Source organism: Leptonychotes weddellii, chromosome 9 (genome assembly GCF_054177405.1).
Source record: "Leptonychotes weddellii isolate Sample4059 chromosome 9, ASM5417740v2, whole genome shotgun sequence".
Lineage (NCBI taxonomy): Eukaryota > Metazoa > Chordata > Mammalia > Carnivora > Phocidae > Leptonychotes > Leptonychotes weddellii.
Genome location: NC_138377.1, coordinates 46,134,633 through 46,162,119, shown reverse-complemented (window position 1 = coordinate 46,162,119; position 27,487 = coordinate 46,134,633). Strand labels below are relative to the sequence as shown.

General features: G+C 34.3%; 1 protein-coding gene across 1 annotated transcript in view; it reads right to left on the bottom strand.

Moving 5' to 3' along the window:
• The window catches only part of MDGA2 (MAM domain containing glycosylphosphatidylinositol anchor 2), a 764,225-nt gene that overhangs the window by 166,923 nt on the left and 569,815 nt on the right, over window positions 1-27,487 (bottom strand). The window contains exon 8 of the mRNA XM_081829766.1: window positions 20,512-20,805. Coding sequence (XP_081685892.1) covers window positions 20,512-20,805 — 294 coding nt within the window. The remainder of the gene's footprint in view (window positions 1-20,511; window positions 20,806-27,487) is intronic.

The window sequence follows — 27,487 nt, the reverse complement described above, 5'->3', positions numbered from 1 at the left end:
ATCGCTTCTCAATAAGGTGAATATAGCTGTTTGTGAGAACAAGGAACTACATAAAATTAATTGACTTGTCATTAAAATGTTCAATTGAATCAACATTCATGATGCAAATTATAAATCAGTTCAAACATACACTTCAGAGCCTGAATTCTCAGGGTGGGTATTGTACATTGATTTATTATAAAATTTAATCATTTTATATAATTTTTTCAAATACCAATTTAGTGCCTAACACTGAAATGTCTATAGCAGAAAGAACAAAGATGAATCAATCATGACTTTACCTTTAACAAGCTTTAATATGCTTACAGTTTCTGGTTAGAAAAGGCACATAATGGGCTCAAACAAACACACAACCAAATATAAAAATACATGATGTACAGTTGGAGAGTGATTTAAAGACTAAGTCAAATAATGCAAAAATGTCACTTACTACAGTGCTTAGCATAAAGTGAGTATTCCACAAATGCTGGTTTCTATTATTACTGATGTTGTTTTCATTGTTAACTTGGGTTTAGAGTCAGGAGACTGTATTTCAGTGGGGAGGATTGGTACAGTATTTTGAAGGAGTTGGCATGTATTTTGTCAGGTATTCTAGTAGGTAAAAGAGCAAAGGAGAGATATAAATCTAACAAGGACTAACAAGAGAAATGGATGGAAGCATGAAAACAAGAGCCAAGAAAATGGAGTTGTCCATGATGAGAAGTATGTGTAGAAAAGTAATAGCTGAGAAGCTTGAGGCAAACAGCATAGGGCCCAAAACCCAGGTTAAAAGGTTTATAATTAATTTATGAGGCAATGAGGAACGTGGGACCCCAAGATTTTGGAATCTCAGAAATTGAAAACAGGACTAAAGCAAAGGTAGGCAAGAGGCAAGGAGGGTCTGAACTCAAGACGTGGGAAGTGAAAAAAAGAATATAACGTATGCTTCAGGGATGAGGAATCTGAGAAGATACTCATAAAACAGGGAAAAGAATGAACTCTCAAAATGCAGAATTACAGAAACCTAAGAAACCAGGATTTTTTTGAAAATTAAGTAGTGTGGAGATGAAAGATGACAAAGGAGAAAAAGGAGTCTCACAGACTAACCACTAACATTGCACCAGTAAAACATTAAATGGCCCTGCGTATTGGTTTGTTTTTTGGAGACACAACATTGCTAGTAGGATGTTGACAGAAATCCATTTAAAACTTTAAAAAATTTTCATAACTTTAATTATATATTTTAAAAGTATCTTGTCAGCATGGGATATAGTGGAAAGAGTCTGAAAAATGTCTTTTGGATTCCATCTCTTTCAATTGCTTACATTTGCCAATTCAGTTAAAACATTTACTTTCTCTAGTTCGCAATTCCCTAGTCATTACAAAAAAATAAAAGTGAGGTGTGTGTTCCTCACAGGATTGCTCTGAAGAACAAAAGAAAGTCTTTTTATAAACATACAGTCCAAATTATATTATTAATAATATCTCAAATATTTTCTTAAGTAATATAGAATCCATCATTATGTATCATCCTTAAATCTGTCAGATTTTCAGGGTGCACAGGGCGTGAGTTAATTTCTCTATCATTCAAAGTTCATTCTTTACATTTCACTTTGTACAGTCAACATAGATTATCATTTGATTAAAAATTTTCTAAATATGAAATTAAAATAAATGCACTAGAGAAGTTGTGATTGTATGGATTTCAGTGACTCACTCTGAATATCTTTTAAAATTTCCATTGGAAAAAGAAGTAGAGCCTGAAACTCTCATTATTACTCTAGTAATTCGGAGTCTGCAATGATGCAACTTGAACTGGGCTTTTGGAGCTCTGAAAAATGTCTTACCACAAAAATTCTTAGAAACTATTGCCAGCATGAGTACCTTTTTTCCTTTTTTTAAAGATTTTATTTATTTATTTTGACAGAGAAAGACAGCAAGAGAGGGAACACAAGCAGGGGGAGTGGGAGAGGGAGAAGCAGGCTTCCCGCTGAGCAGGGAGCCCGATGTGGGACTCGGTCCCAGGACCCTGGGATCATGACCTGAGCCGAAGGCAGACGCTTAACGACTGAGCCACTCAGGCACCCCAGCATGAGTACTTTTTAAATGAAACTTTACCATAATTAATTTTCCTGTAATTATATGCTTCTAATTGAAAAATTAAAGAAACTAAAGTAAGAATCTAAACTTCTGACATCTTTGTTAATAGACCAGGATAGGTTCAAAATTAAGAGACAATTACTGAAATTTTACATAACTCACAGATAAATGTCTCTGAAACGCTTGCTTAAAATATTGTTATCTTTCCCATTTGTACTACTTATTATTTTCGTCCACATTCTATCCTTTCTTGTCTCTTTTTTAATGTTTTCATCTTGCAAAACACCTGCATTTTACATCTAACCGCCTTTCTTATTTAGGAGAAGTAGAAGAAACCACATATCTATTTATGTCTCTATTTCTCCTGTTTTCCATTTGTGTTTATCTAGTCTGATTCACTTTTATCAAGGTACTTTATCCTTGAAATTGACTTTTCAAGCTTATCAAAGGAAAACATTTCCTGGCTTCATGCTCTCTTCCTGCCCATAGAGACAGGTTTTATTTTAGATCTAGTTAGGGAAATCTAGTTCCATTAAAGAACTCTACCCAAAGGGTCATAAAGAATTAATCTATGCTCACATAAAGAAAAGGAATAAAATTTAGATCCAGTTATATATAATGAAGTTATATGAATATTTTTTGCATTGTTTTTGGTGAGAAATTTAAAATATTCCACTAATCAGTATTTTAAATCAAGGAGGAAAAATATATAATGGTAGTAAAATATCTTCTATATTCTGTCCAACTATGTATGAAAGAGATACCAACACAAAAAGAGAGAAAGTAAAGAAACCAGAGAAAAACATGACACAGGATTTAACCAGACCCTAAAATCAGAGCTTAAACATTTATATACATACATGTAATCTTCCACATTCAGGGAAAAAAGAAAAGACAAGATTGATGATTTCTTAAGAAAACGGTGTTAAAGTTCCACATAATGTTGAAAAATAAAACTTTAAAAATCTTCTTTTGTTCTCACTTATTAGAGAGACAATCTGTGTCTACTTGTTCTGGAATGTGGGGTAGATGCTCTCAAGTTTAAGGGAAGGATTCTACATAAGTGAATTAGCATTACCATTTTGTGTTCCTTTAGATCTGAATATTGCTCTTAACGACCTTTAAAACATTGTGCGAAATAGGACCTACATGATGTCAAGCTGTTTAAGAGGCCACCCAAGAAAAATGTCGCCTTCGGTTTTGGTATTACCCTTTTTATCACTGTTGAATTTAGACTCAATACTTGTGGCATTTACTATTCTCTGTTCTTTCCCGAATGTACTCTGCCTACTTTATCTTTGACATGTATTCCTGCAGACACACACACACACACACACACAAATACATGCGGATGAACACACACCAGTACACACAAAAACAAGTATTTACACACCACACAGAGAAGGAAAGTAAAAAAAAAAATGTAGTTTTGAAGGCTAGATTGATAGATCCTGGGAAACATCATATACTTTTGCTGGGATAATTGGCTTTCTTTTCCCTTTAAAAGAAACACTTTTACTAGTCTTTCCGATTGTGACAGGACAGTCTAAATAAGAGATCATTACCATGAAAAGAAGTAAATTACTATACATCGTTAAGTATGATATATATCAGTTGTGTTTTCGTTCAGTGGCTCAGGGTTAGAACGTGAAGATCTCACCAAAGGGGAATCAAGGAAAGATCTAAACCTACCGGACAGAAATGCTAATGATAGTTATCTGGAGACACTGACAGTTCATTCTCAGTATCTCCATCTCTAATCTACCCCCTTCCCCAGTTTCTGGAAATATTTAGTTATCTGTTCTGCCTCTCAGCCTCTCAGCCTTAGATTAATACTGGCTGCTTTGGGGAAATTATAAAAAGAGACTGTGTCCACTCAATGAAATTATATGTGGGGAAAATTAAAATTTGCTAAGGGAGGAATGACAGTGGAGTGGATATTGAGCACACAGGAAAAATTCAGAGTGAGAGATTCAAAGGAGAATCAAGGACCCCTCAGAAATATTAGGGAGACAGGCTACAAAGTTCTCATAGTTAATTGTAGGGCTCAAGCCTTTTTATAAAGAAGTTTAAGTTGAGAGAATCAAAACGAAGTGAGAAGATTAGGGAAAATCTTTGTACACATTCACATCCATATCTGTCAATATTGCTGAACTCTAATGTAAAACTACGTACCTAACACACACACTCTCAAGGCAAAGCATAATTAGATACCACCACCCTTTCTTCTATGCTCACGTAGTATGCGTTGGGTCACTCATGTTGAAAGTTTTTGTCTGGTTCCACATCATATCTAGCATACAGACTATTTTTCTTTCTTATTTTTAAAGATTTTATTTATTTATTTGACAGAGAGAGACACAGCGAGAGAGGGAACACAAGCGGGGCGGGGAGAGGGGTGGAAGAGGGAGAAGCAGGTTTCCCGCTGAGCAGGGAGCCCGATGCAGGTCTCGATCCCAGGACCCTGGGATCATGACCTGAGCCGAAGGCATACACTTAACAACTGAGCCACCCAGGCGTCCCCTATTTTTCTTTCTTATTTGAATTTCCCTTATGCTAGCACAAAAATTGGTAGACTATCAGTAAATATTTATTGACAGAATTAATTAAAGCTTTCCCATTTGAATAATGATTAGAGTGAAAATAAATAAGTAAATGTGGCACCCCACTGAGCAGCAACAACAAAAAGCAATTGTTTAAGAAAAAAAGTTAATTAACACTATATCTTAACTAACTAGAATTTAAATTAAAAATTGAAACAAAAAAGAAAAAAAGAAGAAAAAAAGTACTTGCAATGCATAAGCTCAGAAGGTCTTATTCAGTGTAGTTAAATTTCATGAACAGATCAGTATCTCATACATTATAACACTACACCAACTATTCAAGCTTTGTCTACGTCTTTTGGTTCAAAAAAGTATGCTATAATATACACACACATACTTTCAGCAATTTTATAGACTTAGTGATGCTGTACAAACTAAAATATACTGACACTTGAATATAATGCATTTCCAAAAAAAAAAAAAGAGAGAGAGGAAAGAAAGGCTCTCTAGAACAACTGACCCTCAGTGGTAAAAAGTGGGAAGAAAGGACAAAGGCCCATCTAAACCACCATCACAAGGTTGGTAGCACAAATCACAGCAGTGCGAGGAGGTAGGTCAAACTACGGAGATCATTTGGAGCTATAGCTTAACAACCACGATGCTAATGCAGAAACTAGCGTCAAGCAAGGGAATGAAGTAAAGAAAGGAATGCAGAGAAATAAAAGATTATAAACACTGTTTTCAGGTGGTATGGCCAGATTCACATGAGAGAGAGAGAGAAATAGTTTCATTACCTTGGAAAAGAATGAAGCATTTAGCAATAAATTAAACATAACTATGTCAAGAATCAAAGCAATGCCAATATTTTGAGTTTATAATGCAGGAAAAATAGTCATTATTTTGACCAAATTAGAAAAAAAATAAGAAAGTATACAAAACAATCATGGTGAGGCATAAAAAATACACTACAAGTAGATGTTCTTTTGTAATTTGGCTTTACTTTTTAAGTCTGTTCACCGTATGTTGTTATGTTGTTAATGTTGTTTTAACAATGTGGAAAGGCCAGGGCGCCTGGGTGGCTCAGTCGTTAGCATCTGCCTTCAGCTCAGGTCATGATCCCGGGGTCCTGGGATCAAGCCCCGCATTGGGCTCCCCGCTCAGCGGGAAGCCTGCTTCTCCCTCTCCCACTCCCCCTGCTTGTGTTCCCTCTCTCACTGTCTCTCTCTCTGTCAAATAAATAAATGAAATCTTTAAAAAAAATGTGGAAAGGCATTTGTAACAATCAACATTTTTATGGAAAAATGAAGTAAAATTATTATTTACATGGTAAAAGAAATGAACACTTTAGAAAACCTGTATCATATCTAAACTGAATTTATGTAGCATTACTATTGCTAAAAGGGAAATAATATGCATTTCTGTTCCTATTAGTTTTAGTATAAACGAATGTAGAAACTTTATTTGAATTTTATGGACAGATTGAGCTCAAGATTTCAGGCCCCCACTCAACCCGAAACCTGAAATTTTAAGGCACTATCTTAAGATTGAGTGTAAACAAAAGAATATACATATACAGATTGCCAAATTTATTTTTTTTTCATTTATGGAAACCTCTCTAACAATCACAAAAATAAACACATTATTTGTAAGCAATTCTATAAATGAATTAATGAAATATAAAAATATTAGATGAGCCTAGGGTTGGGGGTTAAGGTTAGATATGATTCTTAAGAAACATTGGTTTATTTAGACATCAGTGTAAAAACCCAAGACTTATGGTTAAGCTGTAATTTGAGATCAAGTGTACTCCATAGCATGGGATGGCATGGTGTTCATCTTCAGCACTATGAAAAAGGGAAAAGATCAAGAATTTCTCATGTAGAATTCTAGAGAAAACCAATCTGATTGCTGAAAACAGATGAGTGACAAGGTGTGTTCCATTTTCAAAGAAGGAGTAAGAGACTCAAATTATAACTCCCTAAAATTATGTATGTATATATGTATGTATACAAAGGGAGGGAGAAGGTGAGAGGGAGAGAGGAAGAGAGATCTTCTGAAAGTAAGAATGTTCAAAAGCTGCCTCAGAAAATAATCATGTTTTCCCAAGACTTCTGAACGGAGCCAAAACACATACTGTGGGACTGTCACATCATTTATTAAATGCTACTTTTAATATTGTTCAAGGTCAAAATGGCCATTTCAATTAAAATATTTTTCAACTCCAGATAAATACTAACGTGTATGCTGAACAAATTGAGTTTTCTAACCCAAACGAGCTGGTCTAATATATTCAAACACTGGAAGAAGAACTTTTTAACAGATTGCTCTGAAGAAAAAAGGCTCAGAAACTTTTCTGAAAAAGCTTCTTGCTAAAGCAAACAGGCGATCTCATTTTTAAATTACGCATTTGAGATGAAATGGTGTTTGAGAGAAAAGTCTTAATTTCCAAGCTACCATATCTTTCCATTGCTTTGTAAAATTTATTTTCTTTACAGATAAGCTGCAAAGGATATCTACATAGAAACAGATATACAAACAAAAATAAAATAATTTAAGTTGTTTGAGCAAGTATTCTTATGATTTTTTTCCTAAAGAAGGAACCAAACAGCAGTATCCTTAATAAGATAGCAGATCCACAGTCTTTAAAAATAAGTAACTGGAAAATGACACATATCTGTATGCATGATATCTGGACCAGTATATGGATTCAGTATTGTACCTACTGATCATTGCTATTCTAAACTGAAGTTAATCATAAACCAAGCAAAGGAAAGAGTCACATAAAATTCACAAGGACAATATGTTTAATAAACTTTAAAAATTTTAACTCACGGCACAAAAATCTCGTCATTACCTGTACTAAGAATGCTTTTTCCGTGATTTCAAATGTATTTTCTCTAGATGCAATGGGTGTAAAGCAGATATAATTAATGTGCTACTTGTCTTCAGGTTATCTTTTTTATTTTTTACTCATCTTTCACTTAGAACAGACATTTTAACACTGGGAACTTGTTGCTATGAAATATCATCGTGCATCTTTTTAATTCAAATAAGCAGTTTCTAGGAGATTCCTGAAGTGGCTACTATGTGTTCTCTGTGATATATGCATTAATTATGAATTGGACACTTGTTACTTAGAGATCATCGTACTAAATTCTTCATATGCATAAGGAAATTGGTGGTAGAGACAGAGTTAGTCACACATTAAAAAGAGATAGAATTAGATCCAGTGCAGAATCAGAATCTATCCTACAATTTATAGTCTATTTCTCCTTTAGAAGTGTAGCCATATTCATTTAGGGTAAAAACTGTGATGTAGTGTTATATCTTCATTAACAAAACAGCAGCTGAAAACATGACCAAAGCCAGAAGTACATATTTCAAATAATTCATTAGTTTATGCATTTACTGATCTAGGTCCTTTTGGAAGATGCAATTATGACTCATGAAATGAAAAACTTACATTCTCTTATGAGGGGGAGAGAAAAAAAGAAAATATATCTATATCTCTATATTTAGATAGATACAGATATATACAGATATCTCATATATATATAATTTAGGAGTAAATGCTGAAATTGCTAAGTCCAGAAAAAAGGTGTCAATTTAGAGGATAAAAAGATTAGACATAATTGGAGTTTTCAGAGAGAAATTTTATGAGAGAAATGGCATTTAACTGTTGCCTTAAAAATGGTAAAGAATGGGTTCAGAAGAGGTGACTTTAAGCATATTCATGAGGGAAAAAAATAAAATTACAAAAAGTACTAAATTCAAAAGTGCATTGGATAATGAACTGTTCACCTTGACTGGAATACGTTATATGATCTCAGAGAAGGGTGGGGGGTCCTGTTTGCCAATCTAGGAGTCTGAACTTTGAATCATGGATAATGAGTAGTTATGTAGAATTTCTAAACAAAGAGGAAATAATGAATGCTTGCAGTCATGCCTTTGTGAAGTGAATCATATCCCACTGGAGTTAATCCTTGGATGAGAGGCAAAAAAGAACACTTTTTTTTTTTCCTCCAGGTGTACCTAGAAATAATGAGAACCACTAATATAAAGCAGACAAAGAGAAACTCAAGCTGATGGTTGAGAAGATGTTAATGTTTAAGTTCCTGGAATCTACTAGTTTCTTGTCCATAATAATCAGATAAGAATTTTCTGTCACTTGCAACTGAAAGTGTTCCTGCTCATAAAGGAATGTTCATCTGACATCAGTGTTCTGAGGAGGAAAGGGAAGATCAGCAGTGGGAAAAATAGTAGGAATTTCTTGCAGGACATGAAAGGATCTGGCTTTGAAAATGACAGTGGGACTGGAGAGGCAGGAGTGGATTCTGAGAAGGTTGTGAAAACTAAGAGCTAATGATTAGGAAGTATTATCTATGTGTCAACACTAGGCTAAACACTTTTTGGGATCATTGAATTCAGTTCTCAGAGATATGTGTAATATAATGGATGAAAATAAATCTCAATCATGGGAGATATGGAAAATAAACACTGAAATTATAGTTAAAGTAGCAAAGCTGGAATTTAAACCAGGTTTCTAATTTCAGAATCCAATATCCTGACTTTCAAATACATATTGGGAAAGAAAGAAGATAGAATGAGGACTCTGATAACAGAGAGGAGAGAGATTTCTTAAGACGGGCAGGGAACTCAAGAGAAGAAAAAAATAATTAAGGAATCACTACACGTTTAATTTTGGTTACATTAGATTTTAGAATAAATCAGGAAACTAAGTTGAAGTTCACAGAAGCTGGATGAATGCCTCAGATACAAATGCAGGGAAGTCTGCACAGAGTCATAGTTTAAGTCCTTATATTGCCAAGCAATGGGGTGTATAGTAAGAGAACAATGGAACAATAGGAACAAAACCTGATTTGGAGAAAGGAAGAATAAATAGAAATAAAGATTTAAGTGGTGGAGCACCTGTGTGGCTCAGTCGGTTAAGCATTTGACTCTTGATTTGGCTCAGATCATGAACTCAGGGTTGTGAGATAAGAGTTGCGTGTTGGGCTCCATGCTGAGTGTGGAGCCTGCTTAAGATTCTCTTTCTCCCTCTCCTTCTGCTCTCCCCCCTGCTCACGCACTCTCTCTAAAGCAAACAAACAAAAAAGACACGAGTGGAAAGTAAAAACAGAGCTAGCACATATGACACCATAAAAGACAAAGAAGAAAAATGCATTAATAAGAATGAGTGTTCACTCAATAAACATGCAGTTTGCATGAAGCCAACACTGAGACAGACAGATGGATTGATGGATGGATGGATAGAAAGGTAGATACATAGGCAGACAGGCATGCATCATACACATTTATATCTCTCTAAATATTTACATACATTTGTGCCTTATTCCTTAGGGTTTCAAATCAGTACTTACAGTGAAAACTTCACATACTCAGATTAGTTAAATCTTTTAACTCAGCAATAAAGTATTTATCATTCTATGTTGTACACAAAGCATTTAACTTGTGCTTAAGAACCTTTATCTTCAAATACTAGAATCACTGGAAAAAATGTTGACACAGACACAGTGAAACTAAGAATAACTGAAGGAACATCAGAATAATTCGGCTATCTCATTCTTTTTTAGATTTATTTATTTGAGAAAGAGAGACAGAGACAGAGAGTGTGCCTGAGTGGTGGGCGGAGGGGCAGAAGAAGAGGGAGAGAAATCCTCAGACAGATAAGCAGACTCCCTGCTTCATGCAGAGCCCTAAGGGGGGACTCAATCCCAGGACCCTGAGATCAAGACCTGAGCTGAAATCAAGTCTGCTGGCTGCTTAACAGAAGGAGCCACCCAGGCACCCCGGCCATTTCATGCATTTCAATGCAACTAGTTAAAATGCTAAGAAACTGCATCTCATTTTTCTTAAGTATTTTTCAATTCCTGCTTAATTTTTAATATTTCCACACTTGATTATTTTTTTTAAAGTTAAACTCTTCTTTAATTGAAAAAAAATTACTCAAGCTACATAACAATCTTTCTCAAGGAAAACATTTTATTCCATTCACTGAAAAACAGTACTAAAGAACAAAATGCACATATTCACTAATTTTCAAGAAAAGTATTTGACTTCTTTCTCTTTGAAAATAGTTTGGAATTAAGAAGAAAGAGTAATTTCCCCATTTAAAACAAGTCTAATAAAGTGTGAGATAGAGAGAATTTCTTTCAATTTCTCAATGCACGGTCAGCTTAAATCTCAAAGTTTCCTTTTGAACAACTTTTGCTTTTTCCTACTAGAATCTTTAAGACTTCAAGGAAATCCTCATTTGCCAGAAGAAAGGAATTCAAGAGATCAAATGATCTGATGGAACATCATGAAGTATAGCTACTCCTTCCCAAACCCAGATACAAAGCCAAAAACTTACAAAGAAAGAATATAGTCACAGCAGTCCACAGAAGAGGAGTCCAATAAAAAAAAAATAAAATAAAAAATAAATAAATAAAAGTAAGGTATGTTGGAAATATACTTGCTCAATACACACAACTGTAATTATTATGGTCAAACAAAGAAAAGTACTAAAGCAAAAGAATTACTAAGAGTTTAACATGGCAGATGAATAGGAGATGCATTTCAAAAGATGACAAAACCCTTTTCCCTGCTGCATGAGAATCTGACCTTCTTTTATTTTATTTTATTTTATTTTATTTTTTTAAGATTCCATTTATTTATTTGAGAGAGAGAATGAGATAGAGCGAGCAAGAGATGGGGGAGGGTCAGAGGGAGAAGCAGACTCCCTGCTGAGCAGGGAGCCCAATGCGGGACTCGATCCCAGGACTCCAGGATCGTGACCTGAGCCGAAGGCAGTCGCTTAACCAACTGAGCCACCCAGGCACCCCTGACCTTCTTTTAAAGTTCTGCTCTGCTTCCCTGGTAACTTGACAAAAGAAGAATGTCAACTATGGTTTTAGGCAACATTTCTGTATTAAATTGCTTCTGGATTAAAAAGAATAGGAACAGAGGACGCCTATCTAATAGGATGCCACAGCTTTGAGCTTAGTGCAGTGACTCTTTGTAACTTTAGGCACTGGAAGTTTTATCTATAGGTTTGTTACAAGAGACATTGGTTCTTGTGGGGCAGAGGATTCTGCCAGAGTTCCCATCCCCAAATTATACAGCTCTTCTCTCCTTATATATATGAACCATTATGTAGGTAGTAGGCCTTAACCCGGGGTAATTTGGCCCATCAGGGGACACTTGGCAATGTTTGAAGACATTTTTTGTTGTTGTTATGACATGAAAAGAGGTGTGCTAGTGGCATGTCAAGATTAGAGGCCAGGAATGCCTCTAAAAACCCTAAAATTAATAGGATAACCCCCACATACAACAAATTATTACATTTTGGGCAGAATACTTTTTTGTTGGGAGTTTGTCCTATGCCTTGGGACATTTAGCAGCATCCCTGGCTTCCATGCGCTAGATGCCAAGAGCATCTCACCTTCTCCAGTCATGACAACCAAACATGCTTTCAGAATTTTCAAGTGTCCCCAGGAGCGGGGAGTGAGAGGACATGCTGACAAGCTGTGGTTCCAATCTTATATCTGTAAAGTGAATTCGATACCATATGTGCCTATGGTAGTCCCATGAGTTTGACTATAATTGAACCTAAGAAGACCCTCCAGTAGGTTATACAGTAAAGGAGTTTACTACTAGGTTAAAAGCTATTAACATAATACAATAGAACCCCAAATAATATAATGCATGCCAAGACAAAAAAATCTGGGGTGGAATTAAATATCAAACTCTGATACTGGATGAAACAATTGATAACCACTAAAAATAAAAATTGTTAACAATACATAATCTAAACTTCTATATGAATTCCATTTGTTTGCAGGTGTATTAAATACTGCTTAAATGTGGGTCTTCTAATGAAGGGACAGTAAGTCACGCCTTTCTCTCATAATACTGGCCTATCCTTTCTCACCTCCTGATTGGTTTTATGTACAATGAATGAAATGCCTTTTGACATTCAACTTCTAACATTGTTATCTAGCTTCTGAAATGCTTATGCATTTTTTTCTTAACCAGAGACCCATGTCTTCTGCCTACTTTATATTTTCCTGTGCACTAAGCATTTTATTGGTGGTATATTATTTAAGATAAATTGATAAAGTCACAGGCATGTTCATGGGGTATATTATGTAAACTTCTATGCATAATTTATTTTAATGGATTATTACTACCTTTTTGTTTTCATGGGAGAAGAGCATGGTATTTAGAAAATGTCTAAATTCTATATTTGGGAAGAATACACTTATTTTTGGATGAGAAGTAAATCCCCTTTTAACTAAGAAAGATAAAAGAGTCACAGAATTTTTATGGTCACACATATATGCTTATATATGTGTTTATGTTCACCTCTCTTAGATAATATACTTCCATAAAGTAAGAAAGGGAGGAGGTGAGGACAAGCTCCTGGGAAAAGAGACAGCATAAATTTTCTTCATTCAAAATGCATTTAATTTAATCACAGATCTAAAGATTTTTCAAGGAAAAATATCTTTTCAGTGTTATGGAAATGCTGTAATCATTCACTTGAATCTATTTCTACAGGGGTGGGCCTAAGTACTTAACTGACAATATCAATTAACACAAGATTTGGCTGGGTTAAATTTGGACTACTTTTAATCATTCTACTAAAACTGGCTGGTCCCCATCCCACTTCTTTGTATAGACACTGAATACAAAACTTTTAATGGATAAATTTTTCTAAATATTAAACTATGTTTGTATCTACATCAAGAGAGAACCAGAGATGCAACAAGGAAAAAAAAAACCATGAATTTAGTTTCTTTACATGATTTATATACTGGATAAACCTATCTCCTTTCCAGATAATCTGTACTCCATTGCTCAATAAAGACATCACATCTGTGTTCTACACTGAGAAGCTATTTAGAAAGAGAGAGTTTCAGTTTTCTCTGACAATTTCCTTAGATGGTTATCTACCCTGCTATCTTCTCTGGAAGAGTGAGAAAACAGGGAGCAAGCTGATTGCCTGGGAGGGCAGGAGCAGTTCAGCTAAAGTAAATTCATTCTAAAAAGGCTTTCTGCAGAATAACATACCCACTTGGGAAGTTCAATTTTCAAATATTCAGGAGTAATAAAAAAATAAAATGTTAAAACAAATCCGTTTTCAGGGCAGCTCCATTATAATTCCTCATTAAATCCACTGGGAAATGAGGTAAGATATTTATAGGACATATTGACTTGAAGTAGAAATTCGACAGTTTAAATTGTACACCACCTTATAAAACTATTGTTTCTTCTTTCCAAAGAAGAGATCTTAACTACCTTAGGGAGGGGAAAGGTAGGATGGGAGAAAATAGCATAAATATTAATGTTTTCATAATATTAACATTACCTTAGATTCAGTTGATTTATATTTCTAATAACTGCTACAAACAACAAAAAAAGCATAGCCATTTAATTCAAATAAAAGAACACTGTATAATAAATGCCAAGTTTTATTCAATAATCATTAAGGTTGAAATATGAAAAATAAATGCTTAAATATTATATTCTTAGTAAACTTAAAAGCTTTTCCCAACCTGCATTCTAGTGGAGTATATTACAAATTTTTCCAGTGAGAAGATAATAATAAGAGTCAATAATTTCTTACCAAGTAGAGCTTTAGTGTTAAACTTTTCCCAAGTATAGAGACCCTAGAAATGGGTCAGTAATCAAGAATCTATCAATTTGACAAGTGAGTTTTGAGGAAGGCAATGATGAAATAATAACCAATGCTTTTGAAAACAGTGTATCATCTAAAGTATATGTTCAAAACAACGTTTTACCTTGAGTTCTAAATTGTCTTGAGCAGATTAAACACATGTCCAAAAGACTATCAAGGAGGGCCCTTCTCAAGTACCAAGAGACTTTCTAAAGAGGTGGGACATAGCCAGGACTTGAAGAGTGAAAAGCAGTTGAGGAATTGGTGGGAACAGAAGAAGGGAGGAGTAGGAGCCTAGCTAAAGACTCACCACCGAATTATCTTGTCTTTAAGGCTGAGAAAGGATAGACTGAATAAATATGGAAAATAGGAAATGCATCTGGGTAAGTAGGTTACTGAGCTGGAAGCCCTTTTGTTGTTCTGCTAATAAGTTAAAATTCTTGTCCATTCACTTATAAATTCCTTTGGATAGCCTTTAATATCTTCCCCTGTGAAGGCAAATTGCTCCCTGTTTCTTTTTTTATCAGTAGTTACTTTGTCTGTTGTATTAGCTTTAATCTCTAGTCACACTGTTATTTTCAGAGCAATTTTGCTGTTTAAAAAAATCCAAAAAGTAGTTATAGTCACTCAATACAGTCATTCTATATATCTCAACACTACAGAAAATTACTCAGTAAGTTGTCTAACAATAATAAGCATAGATGTTCCAGTACATTCTGATCTGTATTTAACTTTCTTTTTCTTTATAAGGTCCATGATCTTGTAGCTGCCAAGGGCAGACCACCCCAAGATGGGCCACTTTGGCATGAAGATTATTTTGAGTTAAAAAACAATCCAAACCTAGCAGATTCAGGAAAAACACTTTATCTCCCCCACAAGGAATTTAGATAGAGAACCTGCTCCAGGAAGAGAGCTATCACCATAGATAACTACATTATGCTATAAACTAGGCTAGGATAGACAGGGAAGAACCTAGCAAGGCTTGTTTAAACGATCAAAGTCCTCTATGTCCTATTGTTTCCCAGTAACCTAACAAACATTTGCTTACCAAACATTTACTCTTTTTCATCTTCCTGTGATTGCATTCCTTCTCTTTGAAGTCCCAGATCCCTACTCACTTTTTTTTTAAAGATTTTATTTATTTGACAGAGAGAGACACAGCGAGAGAGGGAACACAAGCAGGGGGAGTGGGAGAGGGAGAAGCAGGCTTCCCGCTGAGCAGGGAGCCCGATGCGGGGCTCAATCCCAGGACCCTGGGATCATGACCTGAGCCGAAGGCAGACGCCTTACGACTGAGCCACCCAGGCGCCCCCTACCCACTTAATTCTGAATGACATAGGTACCTTATTTTGCCCGACTGTCTGGAATTTCCATGTCTATATGGATTCCCTGTATATATGAAATTACATTTGATTTTCTCCTATTAATCTGCATTGTAGGTACAACAAGTGTGCATATATATAATGAAGCTTTAATAATAAAAGTGACATTCAGTGCAGCATATATCTTCTCCAACTAATTTTCAAGAAAATGTATTTTAAAATATACTCATTTTACTAAAAGATATTACCAGTGCTTTGAGATGAAACCATTTAAAGGATAGCTTTTATTAAAATAAAATGTTCTAGTTTATGAAATTAATTTCATAGTACATAAAGTATACTTATATAATACAAATATAAGAAATACACCAATAAATCTTGTGTAATTTAAAAAAAAGAAAAACAATAATTTCCTTTAGGAAGACAATAGGCCTATCTTAGTTTCTTCTTTTAATATATATATTTGAATATATTCATCCAATGGCATTTTTATTTGATCAATATTCAATATTCAAATGATCAGTACTCTGAGTAAGTTAAACATTATTTAATTTTTATTATTTTATTACTGTTACTTTGTTAGGAAATTGTTCTAGTTTTGTTCAATAAGCTCTGTACATACTATGATTTTTAAATGATATGGATCAATTGACATATATAACTATTTTTTTTTTAAAAAATCCATTGTAATAGAATAAATCTGCTTTGAATAAAAATGAGCTGGAAAGTTAACAAAAGAATTATTACAGTTCCAAAAATATGGAGATGAAATTAAGTAATGGCTGAAAATTTGAAGGTCTGTTATTAAAACTTTACATTGCACTTTGTAGTTTCATCTAACAATTTTTTTTTTAAAGATTTATTTATTCATTTGAGAGAGCGAGAATGAGAGAGAGTACATGAGAGGGGGGAGGGTCAGAGGGAGAAGCAGGCTCCTCGCCGAGCAGGGAGCCCAATGCGGGACTCGATCCCGGGACTCCAGGATCATGACCTGAGCCGAAGGCAGTTGCTTAACCAACTGAGCCACCCAGGTGCCCCATCTAACAATTTTTAAAAAATTTTAAATTAATATTAAGTCACTATTTTTCAAACTTTTAGAATTATAGTTGCAACTACCTGTCCTGGCCCATATCATTTGTGATAACTGGCAATTGTCGAAGTTAAAAATATTATAATAAAAATTATATATATTCTTTTTGCTTTCCAGGAATGAGCAATATGCACAAGAACTTAATAATTTAAACTACTTCATTTTGATGATTTAGCTACTCTTAACAGGACATAGAATGGTGTAAAATACCTTGAGGCTTCTGTCACTTGTTAAATCATTCTTTATACTTTTCAAGAAGAAGCAAATTAACAGGATGATAGTAAATAATTCAATACGTTTTAATAAAATGATTGCTTTATAATTTTAATTCAGCATTAGGTAACAATAAATCTCATTAGGCAATTTAGAACATTAAACTAAATAGAGTATTCCATTATTTATAGACTATGGAGACATATATGCTATTTATATTTAGGCACGTACAATCTCATCAAAGTCCTACATACAATTACTTCTGTGCTCCTTTAGTCTTTTTGACTGGTTATTGTTTAACTGGGCACAGTAAAACTAAACAAGGAAAAAAATGTGCCTTAGAGATACCAGTTTTTTGTTTGTTTATTTGCTATGAAGATCTTTTTTTCATTCTTTTACATTTCAAATCATAAAATTATATATAAATATGTGTGTATTATGTGTGCATGTGTGTGTAAAACAGACTGTCCCAGAATTTGCCAATCTAATAAATATTTTAAGAAAGGAAATCATAATAAACTACAGTATAGAGTTCAAGTCCTAAAAAAGGTATTTCATAAGTGTTAGAATAATTTGACATCTTCTTCATATACTTGAACACTTTCAGGTCTCACATTCTGTGCAACAAGTCCTCAGATACTCCTGAAACCTAAATAATAATGACCAGTCATGTAAGAAGCAAGGAGTATGCAATATATATATTCTTATTCCATTTGTTACCGTGACTTACATTTACTCAACAGAGTTAATGAATAGCTCTAATGCAAAACATATTATGCTGAGAATACAAAATAGATATTAAGGCAAAGTTTGTAGCTGCAGTGATGTAACTAATTGCTGAAGACAGTATAAACAGATGCACATATATGTATGTAGATGTGTGTGCACACATGTATGAAATAACCTAGTATTTTATATTCATATGGATACTTCTCACATGTAGTATGACTGCAAATTAAGCACAAATCCCACATTATTTTCACGCTTTTAAGAAATCACTATAAAAGTTGGAATGCTTATCATTTTAAAAATATCAGAATTCCTGCATTATTAGTTTTGCAGGAATAAGCCTTAGTTAGGCATGCAGGTTGGACTTGGCTAGCAGGGATTACGTGCCTAGAAAATCAACGTTGGATTCACTCAGGAATAATCTGGAGTTGTTACTGGTTATTTGTACCTGGCAAATGCTCAGACACATAATCGGATTCTTCATGAGAATCGGGAATACCTCAAAGGGAGCTTCTCGAAAGATGTAATGGCATCCTCACCTGAAACTGGCAAGGCTGCTGGAACCCAGCTGGCTTCCTCATAGGCCAGGGAAGCTTGCCTCTGAGAGGAAGTGCTGTTAGATTATATTCCCTGCTCTGTGAAGTCACCTTGGGATGCAGATCTTTTTATTTACATTAAATGAACTAGACTTTACCTATGTCTATTGGTGTCTTTTAGTTGATTACATCCTGTGACACTAGAGACAACCATGTCAGTATTTATTTTCATCCACTATTACAGGATTGAATTTTTAAATCTTGTGCTGAACTTAATGTTTCCTATGGGACTTACTAAGAAGCAAAAAGAGAAAGAAAAAAATTTGCGCACTTATAGAATTCTGAAAGTTTGCTGGGCGCCTGGGTGGCTCAGTTGCTTAAGCGACTGCCTTCGGCTCAGGTCATGATCCTGGAGTCCCGGGATCAAGTCCCGCATCGCTCCCTGCTCAGCAGGGGGTCTGCTTCTCCCTCTGACCCTCCCCCCTCTCATGTGCTCTCTCTTTCTCATTCTCTCTCTCAAATAAATAAATAAAATCTTAAAAAAAAAAAAGAATTCTGAAAGTTTGCATATTCTATGGAGTTGGAGATCCTGGTTCTTAAAACTTTAATTCAAAATTCCCTAGAATCAATGGGCTCCCTAACTTTTATTTGTATCAGAGCGTCCCCAGAGAGGTGTGAGCAGAGTGATACTAGTAGCCCTAACAGTTTTAGGAACACCAAAGCTTTGTGCCTAATTCCAGAGGAAGCACAAAACTCTGTGATTACCAACAAGAACAAAGTATTCCAAACTGTATCAGTTTCCTCTATGGTCCTGGAAAGTTTTGTTTTGTTTTGTTTGAGAATTGAGGAGAAGTTTCTCTTTTTTAATTCTTTTCTCTTTTTTCTGTCTGGAACCTGTTTTCACATGAACCTCCTACCCATGAGCTTGTCATGGGTACAAAGACCAGTGAGGAAAAAGCAATACTAAACTGCTGAATAAAACTTGCTAGCTAAAAGCTGTGTTATTTGGAAACAACAAACAAACTCATAATCAATTGGAAATCAGCCAAGGTATTTGACAGATTATCAGTTTGCATATATATAGGACAAATAGCAAACTAGAATCTGAGTTTCTAAAGAATGAGGACAGGGAATGGTTAAGCAGTGCCCAGACCCTTGTTCCTCTCCACCCCCCCTCACATAACTCAGTCACAAATGAACTTGGTATCAGTTCCAAACATAATCCTTCCGTATCTCAATTATTCTTTCAAATTTAAAGTCAGTTAATCCAATTTGCCAACATCCTTAAATCTAATATAAAAAGAGACATTTTTGGATTAAATTCTATTTTCCACTTTCTGAGTTAGAGAGCCATAGAAAGGAAACAACATCATTGCTTATCAAAGTGTATAGTTTCATCTAATTCATTCATGTTCTTAAAGACTTTGCCACCATGTATTTAACAAATTGTACATCAATTAAAACTTAGAGCAGCACTACTGAAGTTTGAAGAGATTGTGTTTAGTCTGCTGCTTCTCTTTTGGCACTATCTGTACCACCCGCCATCCGAATTACCAGGGCATCCTCTAATAACCTAATGTCAAGGACAGAATTAAACTTTTTTTTTTTTACATTTAGAAATTTAAGTTCTTTTAACACTAAAAGCAAATTCAAAGTATACAATGTCTACAATTTTTTTTTTTTTTGGTCAGAACTGTAACAGTGATTTCAATACAAATAATTGATCATACTTAACTCTCACAGTTAAACTATTTTCTGTTAAGAAAAGCAAACAGAAATTCAGTACCTAATATTTGAATTATCTCAATATTACTAGATAATTATGTAATCTACTCTTACAACTTCAGATATGCAAACATAGCTTTTCAATGATTAGGTCTCCACAATTTAAGCAAAGGGATGCTTTGAAATAGGTGGATAATTTGGGCAAAGGGCATGCAAATGCCTAAAGTAGAAACAAGAACAGTGAAAATAAGAGAGTATGGTAATAGCAATTATTTCCCATCTCTACTTTGCCTCAGTGCACACGGCCAGTTTTTAACCATTAGATTTGTTGATTCTTCGGCATTAACCAACCACGTAATACCATCATAATTATCACAGACACACACACACACTGATACTGTTGTTTTCTATGAGTATTAGCTCAAGCAAAAGGCAGATTTAGGGAAAGCTAGTTTCAATTGGCTAGTGACAAGGTTAGAAACATTTTATCCTAATCCAATTCCAAAATCCACGTCATTTTACTAGCAGAATAATCGTATCCTTTCTTCCCTTGTCCCCCAGTGGAACACGTGGAAAAAAAAATATTACTTACACTGCACAATGAGCTGCACCAAAGCTTCTCTTGGTTTCACGTTAAATCCATTGTACTGGCTGGTCTGACATCTGTACGTTCCTGACATTTCTCTCGATACATTCACAATCCTCAGTGTTCCGTCATAACTCTCCATTTGCATTGAGCCATCAGGCATTGCAACTTCTTTATCCGCTCTAGACCAGAGGATGATGGGTTTAGGTTTTCCAGTTACTTGACACTGCAGTTCTATTGTGTCCCCTTCTCTGGTGACCAGAGGTGATTTTTCCTGTGGAACAGTCAGATTGGGTGGAACTTGAAATGGGAAAAAGAAAATTTTTCAAGGTTAGTATAAACTGGTAAAGCATATTCAAACACAGAAAATCATAAGGAAACAATTTCTGCTTGTTGAAGAAGTGTGACAATTCAGATGACAAAAATAATAGAGACCCTGGGAGTCAGTGGCACATACTCTCACTTAAAAGAATTCTGAATTGTTTTCCTACAGCTCTCACAAATGAGGTCTTCAAACATTAGCAAAATAAATAAAGCATTAAATTGGAACATGAATGGTCAACATAAGAACAGTCTACTCAATGACATGTCATTATCAGCCATTAACTGGGTTTTTAACATCTGCATTTCACAGAAGAGTGATCCTGCTTGCTGAAGGTAGGATTCAGCTTTTCAGTCTTGTTTCCTATGCTGTCTTCTCTTACCCAAGGATGCTAAAAGAAAGGGATAAGAGACATTATCAACTTAGCTGGCACGGTATACACAAGTAATAGGAAAAAGAAAAAGAAGAACCTCTGATATAAAATCGTAAGTTTTGACTCTGGTACAGAAACTTGCCAAACTGCTAAAATTAGGGTTTGTTTTCTCCTTAATGGAAATGGAATGGAACAATTGACTTACAATGCCACACTCTGAGAATCCACTCACCATATTCTTCTCCTTGGACTTTTAATATTTTTTTTTAACATTTGGATTTCATGTAATTTCCTTTTAAGACATTTTGAGGTCATTGTAAATAGTTTGTCATAATTTGCCTCTATTTCTGTAGAATTAATTCCAGGTGAACTTTCTAAAACATATTTCAACGATGTAAGAATTGTAATTTTTTCAGGTAAAGCTAATTACTGAAGATATTTATGAGAGGTTCATTTCAATGGAAATTACTTTACTGAACTGGAGTATATTTATGTTAGGGTTTAGTGAAAAGCATGAACCACTAAGAGGCAAGTACTACCCGAAGTGTTTTATTACAAAGGGTATCACCTGTTCCCATTGAAGACTTTTATTTTTTATACAAATGTACATGAAATCCATTGTATTTGTGCAATAAAACATCTATCAAAAAAGTATGTATGGCTAACTTAGAACGCCAGAATAAGAATAACCAGAAATACTTGAATAATTCTATTCTTCTGATAAATGTCAGGTGCTCCGCTTGGAGGTAGTACTGCATATATGGATAAAAGGCAAAATTTTACTCCTAGCATTACTGTGTTCCAGTGCCCTGGAACAAAAGCAAACATAATTTTTAAATTATTTTTCAACTTATGTTGAAATGTTATTGCTCTTATTACTCATACAGAAAAATAAATTCAAGTCCAAAATGACAGGAGAGTTGATTATCTTGCTATTTAATTATCTTCATGTCTCTTTTTTCATTTAATTCCTTCATTTACTTCTTATTTTAAAAAACTAGTTAAATAATGCATACATCTTAGAAATTAGAAATTATGAAACACTAACCACCACCTTCTTGAAGTAGATACATACGTTCCAGAATTTGACATTAAAATATATCTTTTAAAATGGTTACATTTCAAAAAGCTACATAACTAATTTGATTAAATTATTAGCTTCTGTAAATATAAAAAAGTAAATGATTTAGTTAAATAATTTGTTCTTTTTGAAATGAACCACAAGGGAATGATACAATTCTAAGCAGCGGGATGGGGAAGAAGCTGTAATATTGACTCACCCTCCATGAGAAAGCATAAAGAATGACAGCAGTAACTTCTGCATTTAACATAAATTATGCCCCTACTATGTGCCAGGCATAATTAGAGGTTTTACATTTTCATTCCCTTGATAATCCTAAGGATCAAATATTTAATATTAAAATTTAACAAATGAGAACACTGAGAATAAGAGAGGACAAATGCTTTGATTTGAACAAAATTCAAATTGAGGCTAATTTATAGCAGGTGGCCAATATTGCGACATGCTCCCTGCAGCAATCTCCAGTAAACTGTGGTGTCTGGAATGAATAACTTGAGTTAGCACTGGACCTCCCTCCTCCTGATCATTACTGCTGTGCTCCCAGGGACAAATTGGACCAATCTTCCCTGCCTATTTCTTGGTCACTCTATTAGGGACAATAAAAAAGAGCCAAGGTAGAAATGTGAAGGGGTAAATGACACATTCTTTGCAAATTATCTGATCTATTTTATATCTTATGTATCTTTATTTATCTTTAAATCAGATAAATAAAGGTATTTACCTTTCTATCTATATTAGAATATTTCATATGTATGTCAAAATTGCTTATAAAATACCCCAGCCCAAATATATATCCAAATTCAGATAAATCTTTGTGAAAGAAATGAAAATAAATGATAAATTAAAAGATTGTTTATTTAATGGAATGTTATTATTTGAAATCTTTCTTCCTCATCTCTTCCAAAAACAAGCCACATGACCTTGAGGCCAACCTTAGTCCCTCCGAGCTTTAATTTCTTCATTTTTGAAACTAAGAATTTGTACTTTATGAGGTCCAAGGCTATTAATGTTTTGACTATAAAAACAAATAGTAGAACGTGAAGGACAGACATGGTGCTAAATGAAAGTGTTTATTTCCTGACTTAATAAGATGACTATTCAAAGACCTCAATACTTTAGGCAATTCTAATAAAAAAAAAAAGATGGTGGACTAGCTAAATAAATTTTTTGAGTTTAATCATGCTACGTAGTTCCAACAATTCCCTTTATACGTTTATTTGTGTTATTTATTTAGGTAAACTTTCCTCCCTACATAATCAAAATTACAGAAATGTAAGCCTCAGTTTTAATCTAGATTAAAATAAAAATAGATTTTTAAAATAAATCAGCCCAGTTTTTGCTAAACAGCAAAGCCCAACTAAAATATAGTTTATTTACCATCTCTTCCATGAGGCTTTTAAAATCTTGGAATCAGAGTTAATCTTACTTTGCATCTCTCTTGGTGAAGAAGACCTTATAACTTCTCAAAGTTTTGGTAGTTTCTCCCTCTCTCTCCACATTAAATTTTTCATTCTCTAGAATTCTGCAGGCAACTCTCTTAAATATTACTATAAATTTCCCTGTTAGGAGCTCTCATTTTTTTTTTTTCTCATGGATTTCTCTCTCCTATATGTTGGTAATACAAATTCTAACTATCCCGAGGCTCTTTCAGTCTATGATTGCAGCTTAATTCTAATCTTTCAAATTCCCAAATCTAAGTGCTATTTTTTCTTGACTTAGTTTGGTAGTTAATTATCAACACACCTCATCTGCTAACTGAAAGCCATAGAGTTTTCTTTGTTTTACCATCTCCTCTTGCCCACCACTTCCAATCAGCTGCATTGGTTCCTCATTAAAATGTCTCTCATAACTGCCTATTTCTTTTCATGGCTATCGGTAGATTGCTTAGTAGAATTCATCATTTTCTCTTCTTGCGACACTAATAAGTAGTCTCTGTCATCAGTCTAATTATTCCAGCCTTCCTGCTACCCTGTCAGCTGCTTTATCATCTTAAATACAGTTTTGTTCATGTCACTATGAAAACTACAGTCCTCATCGAGAGTGCTCATCATAATACTGTTTTAATTAAAAAAAAAAAACCCTGAAAACAGCCTGACAGATCCATTAAATAAATCATGGTACAGTCACACGATAAAATATGCAGCCTTTTAGATGATGATGTTATAGACTTACATCTATTGATAAAGATGCTCATATTGTTAAGAAAAGCACTTAGTGAATAGTATGAATAGCTATAACCACTATGATTAAGTGAGTACAAGATGTTACTGAGCAATCCGAACAGTAGGCTCAAGTTTTCATATAAAAAAAGACATATGATGATGAATGTTAGCAAGGAGTTTAAGGGAAGAAAACATATACTTTATATTGTTAGTATCCAGCACTCTATTTCACATGTGATAGGAACTCAGTAAAACATGTTACATTGAATGTACAAATGAAGACAGGGAGGCAATTGTGCACCGATTCAGGGAAGAGCAAGAGGCATATATGGGAAAAATATAGAGGAAAGGAAAACCCAGAAGAAACTATACGAAAACACTAACAGTGGTTCTCTCAGAGTGTGGGATTATTGATGAATTTTACTTTCTTCGTGTATTTCCCTTTCTCTTTCACTCTTCTACCACATGTGCAATGCATATGAGCATGTTACAGGTTCCAAGAAGCCTGGAGAAACCTAAAATGGTAATGCAATCTATTTTCCAAAGCTCATCTGATAAAAACTCCACTTTTTAATAACACAAATGTATCATCTGCACATGGTAACCTGGATGACACAGTCTGAGAAATGCTCACTCCCAGAACATTCATTCTCTTGCAGTTTCACTGAATCTCTGTGCTCTCGAACAAGTGCTTCTTTCCTATGTCCAACATATCTGGCCCTTGCTGACTTCTAGGAGCTCCTGCCTGCCTCATGTGCTGAGATTCAATTCAAATACTACCACTTTTGTGATAACTGCCTACCCCCTAGACTGGGTTTGTTGCTCACTCTTCCTGGCCAAGTATTACACCCTGTACTTGTCTGACTTGTACTTTTGGCTTTGCCCTCTCTTTTCTCCCACATCTATATCCCTGACCAGACAGCTCCTTGAAGGCACAGAGTGCCTTCTCCCTCAGAGTGCAGAGTCACTCTACCTCTAAAGTGCCCTGCTTTCCTGCTTGGCACGAACAAGGAAGTCAGGAAATAATTGAAGAAGGAAGGGAGGGAGAGAGGGTGAAAAGAGTAAGAAGGTGAGGTAAAAAGCTGTGTATATAATAGAAATAAATATAAGAGACATAAATCGTAAAGATTTTAAAACCAAAGCAGTAAATAGTGAAATGTAGTCCTTCAATAATTAGTAGCCCATAGAAGTAGCAGAATCTTCTGCAAAATATGTTGTTAGTATAGATTTCGGATGCGGTATATCTTGAGATGTGTGTGGGTGTATGAGAAAGTTGAGTCAAACAGGGACTCTTCCAGTTTTTCTTTTCTTTCGCCTTTCATTTAAAAATCCAAATAGATATAACTGAACATAATAAAAAAATAAAAAAGAAGATATGATTTGTAAGCCCTTCAAAAAAAAAAAAAAACCCGAATAGATAAGCTGTAAATTAAAGGGAAAAAAAAAGAAAGAACTAGCTTGAGGACATGCCATTTATCATTTGTCATGATGTTTTTACATCCTTTTTTTAAATCAATTAAATTATTTTTTCTTGAAATATTGTCTCCAGTGAAAGCATCAAACTAAGTAGAAAATTTTGAAATGTCTGCACCTTGTGAGATCCACATTTATCCATAGTGTACTCAGTAGAAAAAATTTCCTCCTGGTGAAAACACAAAGGTACATTTTATGACATATAGATTATACATGCCCCGATTTTGATTTTTCTTAAATGCTACTGTAGAAGATGCTATAATCAGAGAAACTTGAAGAGCATGATATGACACCAAAGTTTCTCACTCCAAACATAAATACATAGACAAGTAATTTAAACTGGTTTTCTGTCAACATTTCCATTGTATCACAGACTGTGAAACAAAACAAATACAGAAAATTCAAATTTTTTTTTCTTCATTGGGAAGGAAGCTGAGGAAATTTAATCTTTAGTCATTACTCAGAAAATGACTGGTCTATTTTCCTCACTCAAAAGAATGCAGGGGAAAGTTAGTTCATCTGAACTGTATGAGAAAATATGCTGTCTAAAACAAAGACATCACAATATGCTTATTATGGACTTACTGGCTTGAAACACGTAACTATTTATAGTGGACTTTAATAGTAGATATTGAAACAAACGATATATTTCTTTTAACATAAAAATTATAATAAAGTAAGTAATAAGAATTTTCTCCAGAAGGACAACCAGACTCCCATTTTTAAGGATCCTAAACTAAGTATGGCATTAATTTAATTATACTTGAATTTTAGGGAGAAACAGTTTATAACACCTATGTATGTTTTAAATTAAAATGTGTATCTCTATTTAAAACATAAATAAGACTTCAAAAAAAAGTGTGTTTATAAAAATGACCCCTAGAGGTCAGAATCCAGGAATTCTCAAGCTGACCAGATGTATATAAAGAAATGTAAAAAAGTAAGACTCAAGTAAATACTGAATTTGTAGATATAACTAATTTAAATGAACCAAATCTATTTTTTTTTGATAATCTTCAAAAACAACATGTAAATTTTAAAAACTTACAGACTGGATGTGAGTTTCATACTTGGTGATCCTTGTGACTCCTAGGTTGGTAACATCCTTATTTCAGACCACATATTTTTAAAGAAAAGATATTCTATGACACTCGAGAGCTTTCTCAGTGTCCACATCAACAGTCCTCAATCTCTTTTTTGCTAACTCATTACAGATTAGCTTTGTAAGCATGAGACAGGCGCAAGGATATACTCAAATTTCGAAGTTTTGAAAAATCACAAAATAATATTACATGGATGTAAAGAACGAAATAGTTTGCAATTGCAACAGTTACTGACTATTGATTTCTCATAATGGATTATGGATAAGGAAAAGACATTAGTTAAGTGAATTTGTCAGCATGCTTACTGTAACTACTCATTTTTCTTCCATTCAAAAAAAGTATATGCAATATAAGTGAGAATAATATCATTACTCTAATCCATATTTTAAAACCTCCATACACTATTTTTGGAAATATTCTAATCTAATCTAAACCTCACAGCAGATACTAACACACAAGTAAGAGTGG